This window comes from Rhinolophus ferrumequinum, chromosome 25 (genome assembly GCF_004115265.2).
Source record: "Rhinolophus ferrumequinum isolate MPI-CBG mRhiFer1 chromosome 25, mRhiFer1_v1.p, whole genome shotgun sequence".
NCBI lineage: Eukaryota > Metazoa > Chordata > Mammalia > Chiroptera > Rhinolophidae > Rhinolophus > Rhinolophus ferrumequinum.
Genome location: NC_046308.1, coordinates 29112935 through 29125745, shown reverse-complemented (window position 1 = coordinate 29125745; position 12811 = coordinate 29112935). Strand labels below are relative to the sequence as shown.

The window sequence follows — 12811 nt, the reverse complement described above, 5'->3', positions numbered from 1 at the left end:
TTATCTGCACCAATTAGAAATACCTTCCTTCTATTGACGTAATTGTTCCCCTTCTTCTTCTCATAAATACCCATTACCTGTGTCTCCTAATTGGAACACTAGTTGGGCTTCTGCCTGAATCAGTGCATCCTGAATAGCTATTCTTATTGGTCTCAGTAAATGCTGTTACCTCTCAACTTAAAACACCTTTTTTACTTTTAGGTGAACAAGAGCATATAAAAGAAACCCTCTTCATAGGGTGAAATCCCAATAATCTGAGAATTCTTCATGTGCCTCCATTTTCCCTAACGAATACTTTGCAGACTTCAAGATTGATGCCAAAATTGTTTGGCTGAGATGGAGATTTGCAAAAGAATTCAGCTCAACTATTCTTAAACATACATGGGCTTAATCATTTCTTTCTATGCTTGGGCCACTAATACCAAGTTTTTATTTTCTCTTGGAACTCACTAGAAAACCCATACAGCTATATACATACACACTTAGTCCTCTAAAAACTAACTTGTTGACAGCAGGAGACATGCAATACAAAGAAAATGAAAGAAAACATTAGAATTTCAGTTTCAATTTAATTAATTAATTAATTATTTCATTAATTTTTTAGAGTAAGGAAAGTTTATTAGGATACGTTCGAAGGGAAGAATGGGACAAATCAAGAGAGACGATGGCCTCAATTTATATTTATATTGCTCTTTGAATTTTCTATTTTGTGTTAGCTTTATGCTATAAATAATAATGATGTAACAATTTGAGTGTATGACGTAGAAATCAAGGTGCATATATTGAGAATATTTGCTTAACATTTTTTAATGGACGGGTGCTAGTTAAAAAGAAACTGGAGACTAACATTCTGGAGCACATCCTCTTTCAGCTAGGTGGACATGTTGTCTGGAAGGTACTTAGAGTTACCCATGGAAAATTATAGGGTTACTAAGGCTGTAAGTCTGATTCCTCACAACGTCAAGGACTTTCCAGGCTCCATTCTTTTTTATTATAAAATAGAGGACTTGAAAACAAGTTACTTAACAGTGAAGCAATTGGAAGCAAGTTTCTTCCTTGGAAAGAAAAAAAGACCTTAAAAATCTGCATGGACCATAAAATCCTGGCATGAGGCCAGCGGAAGCTGAGCCATCTTATTCTCTGTTGCAGTATTAGGAAGATGGCCATTTACTTTTGAGGAGCTTGGTGCATGCAACAGAGCCAAGTCTAATCGACAAGGTCCATCCTGGATGGACCTGTTTGCTTTGTCCTGGTTCTAGGACACAGGTTATCCTTGGCCTTGGCTGTCATCTTACAAAACCCTTTTATGCTAGAGGAAGATTTAAATAACATTAAAAACAACAACAACAACAACAAAAAACAGACTGCAAACATCATCAACAATGTGAAGGTTAGCTTTAAGTATCAACTTGACTGGGCCGCGGGTGCCCAGATTAAACATTATTTTGAGGTATGTATGTGTGAGTGTCTCTGGATGAGTTAGCATTTGAATTGATGGATTTAGTGACATAGATTGCCTTTCCCAATGTATAAACCAATCCACTGAGGGTCTGAATAGAACAAAATGGCAGAAGAAGGAGGAATTCACCCCTTTGCTTTCTGCCTGCCTGATTGAGCTAGGACATAGATCTGCTGCTGCCCTTGGACAGGGATTTATACCATCAATTCTCCTGGTCCTCAGGCCTTTAGATGTGGACTGGAACTAATCCCGGGTCTCCAGCTGGCAGAAAGCAGACTGTGGGACTTCTCAGCCTCCATAATCACATAACTCAATTCCTCATCATCAATATATTCTATTTCTATCTCTATTTAATTTCCTACTGGTTCTGTTTCTCTGGAGAACCCTGACTAATACAAACAACAATCAAAACCACATTGATTTTGTACTTTCTATTGTAATGCAGTATGTACATTTGAATTCTTATGGTGGGAGAGGTAAATAGAAAACTTCCCCTGGGAAGACCCTTCGAACTAAGGGGGGGGGGAATAAATAAGAAAACAGTGTCCTCAGTTCTGAGAGATGAAGGCACAATTTATTTAGGCAAATTATTTTACAACATTGTCTTCATTGACAGTTGTCAGCTTAACACTTAATATAGTTTTAAAAAAATCAACGATTACCTGCAAAATTATATATATTTTAATATCTAAAAAATATATTGCATATATAGGGCAGGAAAATCCCTTGTATCCACAAGGGAAGGCAATTGCTATTTCTTTTCCAAGTTGCCATGATTGTAGTACGGTTATTTACAAACATTTCCAAAGCATAAAGATTTAAATGGATTGCCTTTGCTTGCTTGTGCACATGTTAAATAACTGCACCAGTGCTTCTCTTTCTAGTAAGTCAGTGACTTAAATGTCCTGTTTTCTTTTCAGCAATAGTCACATTATGCTTTTTAAAAACCAGCTATAAAAACGTACAAACAGCCCAAATGTACAGATTGACAAAAGATGTACAAATTACATTTAAAAAAATAACAAAGACTGATTTGATAGTAAAATTGTATTTGTGACCGAGGTCAACTCGTTTATTTATTCTTTTTAATTTTTTAATTATTTATTTTTAATACTGTGAGATATAGGAAAATAACTCTGCATAATTTATACAGTAAATTGCCTTCTGATTGGGTGACCCTGGACTGATGGTCTGACAAGCGCACAGCGCTTGCGGATCTGTTTGTTTTTAGAAATCCCTAAGACTTTTCTAAGTTCTGGGACCCACTGTCATTATTTAAAAAAAAAAAAAAATAGTTATTTAATTCTCTGTATTTCAGGAATGTCTGCATTTGCATTAACATTTCTTAGTTCATATTTTGACTATGTCTAAAGAGAATGGTCAGCCTAGTCCTTATTGCCCACTGAGAAGAATTTTGCAATGCCCATGGCTTCTTTTAAATATACACAGATGTCCTTTCTTTTAAATTCCAGTTGGGTGAAAACTTCACTGGCCTTACAACCAATGTTCCAGTTGCCATCCACTGAATTAGGTCCTCCTAAAACAAGATTATAAGCTTCTTGCCTCTATTTTCACTAAGTCTCAAACCAGAGCATAACTGGTTAAGTCCATGATTCTTTATCATACCGAACCTTACAAGGTCCATGATATGACCCGTGTGTTGATAAGAAACTGCTTTGGCTATAAAAATATAAAGAAAATTTACAGTTTCTTTTGTAGAGCCAAGATATAACCATTCCAGTCATCTAAATATTCAACTCATAAAATGATAGGAGATTGAGAATCCAAATTGGCCTACTGGCCCACAGAATTATCCATCTCTTTGTTCAAGGTAGAGGAAGGAAAAGTTACCAACATAAAAAAAAAAAAAAAAAAAGGAAAAAAAGATTGTTTTTAAAGAACAAATACAAAGGTTCTATCCAGCAAGAAAGAATATCCAGTTTTGTTTTCTCTTCAAGGCCACATATATCCTTTAGAGTCCAAAGTAATCCAGAAGTGTGAGGGATGGGGCTTCACCTATATCATCACCGATGATTAAGCTTCTAGTAGTAGCTGCCTAAGTGTGAGGGCACGTGGGTGTTAGGATGGCGGGGGACATTGGGGTTGGGGTAGATTCCACCCGTGGGGGAGGTCCAGTATTGTGAGGCTGCTCCAAAGAAGCTGGAGGAAGTGACAGGCATGGAGGATGGGTGGGGAGGGACAAAGTTCACCTTCTGTTGATGGGCGTGGTAGGAAGGCATGTAGGAGATATCAGAAGGGTACTTGTACATGGACGACTCAGTTGGATGTGGCTGCAGAGCCTGGGCAATGCCATGGAAGTCAAATTTGTAGGCATACCTTTTGCCATGCACTTTGGTCATAATGTTTTTATCATAGTAGTATCGGAGGGCCCGGCTCAGCTTGTCATAATTCATGTTGGGCTTGCTTTTCCTTTCCCCCCAGCGCCTTGCCACCTCATCGGGGTCCGTCATTTTGAACTCCCCATTGGTCCCCTCCCAGGTGATACAGCTGGCGTTGGCACTATCGGAGAGTAGTTCGAGGAGGAATTGCCACAACTGGATCTGCCCGCTTCCTGCAGGTGGTGAGATGAACAGGAGAAAACAGAGTATTTCAGCCTGGGGAAGTCAGAATCCAATTCCCGAAATGCGAGGATCCTCTCTTTTATAAGAAACCCTTTATTTCCTTTTACATTCAGAATCCACTGGGGAGCCCCTTCTTTTCATTGTTGACTTGCTTTTCTGTTTGCCAATGAAATTGGCATCATAAGCATGGTTAGATCTTAGGATAATTTGCCCGAAGGCCTGATAAAATGCACTGTGGGTAATGAGGAGCTGGATTATCCAGAACTAGATGTGTGATTTGGGGCAAGCCACACCCAACCCTTTTGGCAAGATTTTTGAATCTCTTCTTCTATAAAGGCCTCAATCACTGTCAATCTCTGTGTAGTGATGAAGTCCTCCAAGGTATTCCCTGTCAGTGTCAAAGAGTTGGGGCCAGAAGACTGCTATCAGAATAACAGGCAGAAGGTGTGACTCTGGCTTTAGGCTACAAGGGACCTAGAATGCTCCTTAGCAGAGCCTTAGCGTTTGGCTCTCAGCTCTAACTTCTACAGAGAAGAACCTGGGAGGACAGAAAAGTATCAGGAGAGGGAGTGGGGTGGCTTCTGTTTCCTCTGGGCAGGAATGGACAGGCACTAAAGAATGGGCCTGGAGGCACTGGCATGGGAGTGTCATTAGTTCCCCGGGGTGGGGAAGTTGCTGGCCTCGTTACTGCACAGGGCCTATTAGCTCACATGCCCGGTGCTCTTGGTTTAGAGCTTACTTGGGAGTTATTTTTGATAATAAACCCTTAAAATACACATTCAAATTTATTTTATCTGCAACTTTTCAGGGACGCACCTCTTTCGTAAGGCAAGATAGCTCTGTAACACTTTCTACAGTCAAGAATAAAACGCCTTTGGAATACTTATTCACTTGTGCCTTGCATGAGGACGTTAAATGAGGGCACACTGGAATTGTTTCTGCTCCCCGCCCCCATCTTTCCCTACTGAAACTTCTACCTGTGCCATTTAAGACTCATCTAAACTTCAGGGCTAATGTTTGTTTTCCAAAAGCATTCTCAGTTGTGACAACATGGATGGATCTTGAGATTATAATGCTAAGCGAAGTAAGTCAGACAGAAAAAGCAGAGAACCATATGATTTCACTGACATGTGGTATATAAACCAAAAACAACAAAAGAACAAGACAAACAAATGAGAAACAAAAACTCATAGACACAGAGGCATCCTCAGCTAAAGGACATTATTGATACCGAAAAACAAGACCTGAACTCTCATTTGTATACTAAAGAAACAGATGTTGAACTTTTCAAGGAAAGGAGCACATGTTACTCCCCAGTCAGGTGTCTGAACTAGAGAACATTCTGGAAAGAAAAACTTGCAGGTGAAAGTCAACTCACCGGGGTTAGCTAGGCGACTGCTGGTTGGCCCCAGGATCTGATATGGATCTAAGGGAACAAAAAGGAAATTTGCTTTGCTGTTATTAAAAATATGAAAACAACAGCATTAACAATAAGAATACCCCAAGGATTTATACTTTTATTCCAATATCATAGGAAAGCCCAATTTCAAAACTTGACTGCCTTTATTTGCAGACCTCAAAAGATCTTGATCACAATTATAGTTCATCCCAGTATTTACAGAAAGAATATGGAATAGTAACAGCATCATTTCTTTCATATTTGGTGTCTAAAATGTATAGATAATGCTGTCATTACCTAACACAGAGTAATAAAACCATTTGGAAAGGAGCTAATATTTAATCGTAACGAATAAACTGAACATGGCTTATTAAATGGGCTTAAAGAAGGTCTAATGACCTTCTTTAAGGTCATTAATAGCTTTAAATGGTCTTTAATAGTTCTACCTATTACCAACAACTTTGCATGTCTCTGTTTTCCTGATGTAGCATAAAAAAAATATACGCCTGGAAATCAAGTGGCCTGGGTTCTACCCCAGGTATGTCATAAACTAAATAACTCATTGGACAATCTCTGGGTATCAGTTTTCTCCTCTGCAAAATGAGTGGGTTGGGCTCAGTTCCCTCTTAGTACAACATTCTGTGATTTTAAGCTTGGAAATCTCAGCACTAACCAGGATTTGTATTTTAACTAAAAAGTTACTGTTATTGCTATCTTGGATTACTTAAAATTTATGTGATTATTTAGCCATTAAAAAGTCTTTGCAATATTGGTTTTAAGCGAGGTTTGTCTTTTTTTTTCAGGTAAGGATATCAAGGTAGAGAGTTGGATCACAACTTGGCCATGTTGTCAAATGTTTGGTGTAATTTTACTATTTTTACAGTTACAATTTCAGTTTTTAAAAATCAACATGATTTTTAGGTTTCTACTTCGAATCATAAATTAACATGAAGAGTCCTTAAGGACAGTCAGTCTACTCTTTTTCATAAACACAGTGTGACAACTAAAATTTTTTTTGGCAGGTCATGTCGAGTTTGTTGTTGTTGGGGAGTCTTTAAATCCTGTATGTCAAATCCTCTCTGTCTGGCTTGTGTTTCATAGTCAGCAAGTTCTTTTGTAACTTTCCTGATGAATTGTAAGTCAATTCTCTAGTGCTGTGTCTTCAGCGGAGATGGAAAACAGTGTTTGCCCATCCCAAAGCGGATGGCTTGTTCAGAACTTAATCTCAGCTGTGTCATATAAAGAAGCCACAGCTGGCCTTGGGAGTGGGCACAGGAGCCATCTTCAGATATGTGAAGGCTCTTCATATAGAACAGAAGAAAGATTTCTCCAGAAGGCAAACTAGGAAGCTTGAATGGAAGTTACGGGGAAGGGGACTTGGGCTCAGAGAGTGGAATTGAGCCCAGCTGGGTAGTGAACTCCTGTTGCTCTCAATATTTGAGCAGAGGTGAGGTAATGATAAGAGTGAGACTTTACCGAAGGATGTTACAGACTTAGATGTCTCTAAGTTCCTTTCTAATACTAAGAATCTCCCATTTCATGGTTGTAAAAAGCACCCCTGCCTAAACTGTTAAGTAGATCCATCACAGGATGAGGGTGTTTTTGAAAATAAGGCTTGGAGAACAAGTTGGGAGGCTGGGGCTACAGCTTTCATAAATTAGCTGTGTGGCTTTTAGCAAATCATCACTTCACCTCTCTGGGCCTCAGTTTCTTTATTTCACAAAATGAGGTATTGGAACATTTTATCTTTAATATTCCTTTCACCTCTGATAGTCAACAAGTCTCTACCTCATTCCAGTGCCTGTAACTTGATTCACAGATCTATTACCAAGAGTCAAATATAGACCCTCGGTGGAGGAAAAAAGTGATGACAAATGAAGCATATTGTTTAAATCCTCCCCAGCTAACCACATGGAATCAATGGCTGCATCAGAAGCAAAGGAGGGGTTACACATCAGGGACAGGTACCTGGTTGAGGCCGTTGTTCAGTATTCTTACTCATTGTTTGTGCTCCTGCAAGGGGGGGACCTGTGATAAGAGGAAAAGAAATATAGTAAGTGGGGCCAGTCTCCATGAGGGAAGAAAAACATCTTGTCAAACGCACTCCAGAAGGAGGACAAATGTGCTGTCTCATTCATTCATTCACGCACTCTCCACTCACTAATTTATTCATTTTATGTTATAAATATTTATCGAGAATCCACTATGTGCTGGCACTGCTCTTGATGCTCGAGATTCAGCAGTGAACCAGCAGTTCCTGGTAAAACTTAGATGTTAATGGGGCAGACAATGATAAACAATAATAAACACACAGTATAGCATGGCTAACGGTACTGGGGCTGTGGATTTCACTTTTTAAATAGGAAATTAATGAGGTCCTTGATGAGAAGGTGACATTTGAGCAAAGGTCACCTGCTTTCCATGTTTTCATGTTTTGTGAGCTCCCCTCCATGGTATCCCTTCCATACACCCTTTCCATTCCCGTCATCGCTTCTCTATTTTAGACCTGCACCGCTTCTTGCACAATCTAAGGATTAGTTTGACTGTATCTTCACCACTCCTCTCTCTCTTTCCACTGACCCAACATATGCTATGTAGCCAGTTTAATCTCCCTAAACCATTTCACTCCACTATTTCAAAAACCTTAGTGACTCTTCATTGACTAAAGAATTAAAGTCTATCTAACTAATGTCCTTCACGCCCCCTTCCTTACTTTGCCAGACTTCCCTCCTTTCACACATCCTAAACTCCAGGAACCCAGAGTCCTCACTGACTGTCAGACATGTCAACCTTGATGTCTTTCCCTGGACCTCACTCCTAGGAGGGTCTGGCCTCCCCATCTCCAGAGGTCCAAATCCTGCCTCTCCTTCTAGAGCTAACCCAAATGGCCCCAGGATCATAGGGCCCTCCTCAGTACGACCCAGATGAAGAATGATTTGTGTGCAGGACCCCTCTGCCCTGATGCTCTGTGCCTGACTCATCTTTGTGAACCCCAGAATGTTGGGTGCTGGGCACATAGTAAACAAATAGTTAATACGTATTATTAAGGGATCTCAGTTATTGCTGGGGCATACATTTGTAATCCTAATCTCTTTCTTGAAAGAATTCCCTTCACCATCCAATCGTGTGCATGATATTTTACTTCCTAGAGATAGCAAGATTGACATATTTTGGTTCAGGGGAGTTTGAGTCATTCTCTTTCCCTCCTCCCCTAATGGGACATTTTGGGTCAGACTTAACACAAATTCATGTTTCAGACCCCTTCCATCTCCTCATCAGGTTATCCTCCATCTCAGCCTTTCATGAAATAGGAACAGGGACCTAGGTGTGGCTAAGCCTCCACAGTTCTAGGAGCAAAGTCATAGAGGGTAATTTTCATCACTGAAATGATAGAATGCAAATCCAGCGGCCTTTCATTCACACAGAACCTTGTCCTGAGAAATCTTCTGACTTCAAGGCTTCTAAAACCAAAGGCAATGAAGCAAAACTCAAACGTCTAAATGAAAACACCCTCTTTCAAGGAGCAAGTATCGCTGACAGGCCCTAAATTGGCGGTTAAGTTTGATGTTCATTCGAAAAGCAGGAAAACAAATGCTCGCTCCTATCCTCCTATATCTCATAACCCTGTTTTCCATGCTGTCCTTGGAAAAATGTTTTCCTCCCAAAGACAGAGTGACATTTACTTACTTTTGTTGAGGCCAGAATTCATGTTATTGCCCCATCCTCCTCTCCTGACTGAGTCGTAAGAAGGGTCTAATGAAAAACAACAAATTGTCGTACATCAGCATCTCCTGCTTTTCAGAAAGTTTGCATGAAGATGACCTTTCAGTAATCAGGAGAAATGAAATTTAATTCAGCAATAACTTTCAAGCATCACTGTATTCCAGAAGGGTGTTCTTCCCCTGGGGTAAGTGTGGGGTGAGTAAAAGGAACATGAACTCTCTGACTGGGAGCAGAAGTAACCAGAAGAACCCTGAATTTGACGTCAGAGGATTGATGGAAATTGTGCCCCTAGCATTATTTGTTGTGAGACCTTGCATGAACCATAAGACATCCCTTGAACCTCAACTTTCTTTAACATGGAAATAAAAATTTGCATGATTTATCTGCCTTATAATGTTATGAACTAAATGTTTGTGTTCCCCCCAAATTCATATGATGACATCTGATCTCCAATGTGATGGTATCAGGAGGTGGGGTCTTTGGGAGGTAGTTGGGTCATGAGGGTGGAGCCCTGAGGAATGGGATTCGTGGCCTTTTCAGAAGAGGCCACAGAGCTGGCTTGCCTATTTCTGCCATGTGAGGATACAACAGGAAGTCAGCAGTCTGCAATCCAGAAGAAAGCCCTCACAAGAATCCGACTCTGATCTCAGACTTCCAGCCTCCAGACATATGGGAAATAAATTTCTGTTATGTATAAGTCACTCGATCTATGGTACTTTGTTATAGCAGACCCAACAGACTAAGACAGGTAATGATCAAATGAGACAACTGATGTGAGGCATCTTATAAAGCTTTCTAAAAATATAAACTAATAAAAGTTTAGAAAGAAAAATAAATGTCTATTGCAGCTCTGAAGAGATGGGCAGTGTCCAGATTCAAGACGCCAGGAAGAATGTCTGAAAGCCCAGGCCCGGGGTGTTTCAGGAGGCCGACTCCAGCCCCTTCCTTCAGCACACTGATGTTGTGGGTGATATCTCAGAGGTGTGAGCACATTCCAGGATCTCCTAGGCCTCTCATGCTTTTCTTTGGAGAGTGGAGAGGGCTGGGCCTGATGACCACAGAGAAAGGAAAAAGGCCAGAGGTGTGGCTGGAAAGGGGGCGGGGAACAAGAAATGAGGGGATGGAGAGATACCTCCTGCCTAGAAATCACTAGAGCCTCACTTACAAATCGTTATGGAAACGACTCCATTGAACCCGAACATTTGTGATCCCAACCTTTTTCTTGAAAAAAACCACATGCCTCCATAACCATGTTCAGAAATGGCTTCACTAACTGGCTGGAAACTTCCTCTTTTCCTTTCTGGTCATGTAAGTCCCGTTGAGACATTGAGCAGGAATAGCAGAAGAGCTTAAGGATACAGAATTATGACTTTCAAAGTCTTTCCATGAACAACAAAGAAACCATGAAAACCATCTGAACAAATGGAGCACAAACCTCATCAAACAACAGCCTGACAGGGTGAAACACAAACCATCCCCTCCACCCCTTCTGAGCCTCTCAAACAAATTAGAGTAAGATCTGCAAAGATGGATGGGCTCATCTGATTGCCTGTTCTCATTGTTTCTGGCTAAGAAGAACCAAAAGACAGGGACAATTTTCTTGTGGAAAAATCCACGTGCGGATGTACATTCCTCCTGGCTCTGGAAAAGCCAGTGCAGTTTTTAAATTACAGTCTTTAGCAACTGGCATGAAAAGCAAAACAGAAAGTGAGGGGGATGGGGATGGGGAAGAAGAGCAGGGAAGGGGACAAAAGAGAGACAGAGCTCAACTTATTTAAGATGTCTGTTCTTATTAGACTTTATTTTTTCACAATTCCTCCTGCAAGTATATTCCTCTGCTTGCTTAAAAACAAAATAAAACAAAAAACAAAAACCCAAGTTGTTCACAAGCTTGGAATGAGGCTGAAGGCTCTCCTAGGCATTTTTCTGGACTGTCTTCCAGGGGGCTGTAGAGTATGTGCAATGCAGGGATAAGCAAAGGAAAGGTGAAGTTCCTCAAAGATTTTTCTGTGGTGAGGAGATGCTGGTTTGTTCTCCAATAATTTATTTCAGAGTGACTTTTGCAATGTATTGTGTGCTTGGCCCCAGAATGGATACGAAGTAATATAAAACATGTTCCCTGTCCTTGCATTTAAATATGAGAAGATAACTAAGATTGTGAGGAATTAGGTCATGGACCTAAGGAGTGGTGGAGACATTAAGGCTGCTGGAGGTTACGGAGGGAGAGGTGAGTGTAATTGGAGCCATGTGACCTGAGTGAGACCTTCTTGGAGAGAAGAAAGTGAGCAATACAGAGAGGCAAAAGGAAGAAGTGGGTGGTGGGATGTGAAAGTGCTGTCTGCAGGATAACCAGGGGAAGAACTGCACGACTGAAGTAGAGGGATGGGTGGGAAGAGAGGGCTAGAAGACAGGGCTGATGGCATGTTCAAGGCCATTTTGATGGCAGCTAGAAAAGCTTAATGACCTTGGGTTACAGGTGATGGAAGCCCAGAGCCATTTTGGGCATGCAGCGATGCCATGAAAACAGGGTGTGGGGGAGAACGAAGCTGTGGTGGTGTGAAGGATAGGTGGGAGTGCCTGGGGGAAGGAGGTGAATCTAGCAGGAACAGAACAGAAAGTGGAATAGAAAGTGATAAACTCACGTAAAAATGAAAAACAAATCACCAAGTTCCAGGAATTGGTGTGTGTTATCTGAAGCCCTGACTTGCCCTTTGACTTCCTGCACTGTTAAAAATCTCTGTCTCAAAGTTTTCTAATCAATTTTTCTACTCAATCATTCATTTAGTGAAGGTTTCCATCCTGTATGGAAGCTATGCTATATGCATTCAGAACCACTTTTTTAGGCCAAATATGGCTATGGCTATCATTACCATTGACTTTTTATCAACTTTTCTTGTTTATTATTCTTTTACTCTAGGTCCAGGGACAGAGCAGACATGGAAAAGTTACAGAATGCATGGATGAATTAGCTGTAACCAACAGAAAGTGGGTGATGGCTGGCATTTTCTGTAACTCTGAGTGCCCAGTCATGGTTTGAAGCTGATGCCTTATCAGGAAGTGTTCGGCAGCCACATCTTGGTGGCAATGCCTCAGGAGCTGGGGAGGGCTGCAGAGCTATAAGACATGATTCTCCTACAGGCCTAGTGGGGAAGTGGGGCTGAGTCTGGCTGAGAGGATGACTGAGGTACCAAGCAACCCGGAAGTCTTCTAGTAGGTAAAAAAAGGAAGCAACCAGAACAGAGAGGCCATCAGCAAGCAGCCTGAACCTGTGTCCTCACTGCAAAGCTAACAGAGCAATCCACAGCAGTGGGCCGTGCCAGAGGCTGGTGTCCTTAGCCAATGGTCTGGGAGCAGCATGTGGAATCTGAGCAACAAAGACCACAAGTCTCCCTCCCATTGCTTTTTCATCCCCACCTATTTGCATGGAAAGTCCTGCCACTGGCACCTGAAACCACAAAAGATAGCCCGAGTCTGTTACTGAAGAGTTTAACAAATGCACTCTGTGGCCATTGGAGTTTGTAGGGACATCCACTACATGTAAGATTTAAACGGGAACCAATATTTCTGGAGTAAGTCCTACTGCAAAGACAAAGCATAAAGATGGAGAAGGCCAAGGCCAAGAACCAAGGTCTGGCATTCTGCCTTGGA

The 12811-nt window shown here is 41.1% G+C and overlaps 1 protein-coding gene across 5 annotated transcripts in view; it reads right to left on the bottom strand.

Annotated features, from left to right (window-relative positions):
* Positions 1-1437: 1437 nt before the first annotated feature.
* The window catches only part of FLI1 (Fli-1 proto-oncogene, ETS transcription factor), a 121801-nt gene continuing 110427 nt past the window's right edge, over positions 1438-12811 (bottom strand). The window contains exons 6-9 of one of the 5 annotated variants that reach the window (XM_033097769.1): positions 9128-9193; positions 7409-7468; positions 5420-5467; positions 1438-4031 (exon numbers count right to left, since the gene is read on the bottom strand). In XM_033097769.1, coding sequence (XP_032953660.1) covers positions 3502-4031; positions 5420-5467; positions 7409-7468; positions 9128-9193 — 704 coding nt within the window. In that variant the 3' untranslated portion in view covers positions 1438-3501. The remainder of the gene's footprint in view (positions 4032-5419; positions 5468-7408; positions 7469-9127; positions 9194-12811) is intronic. The other 4 variants (XM_033097770.1, XM_033097765.1, XM_033097767.1 and 1 more) reach the window with 4 other exon arrangements.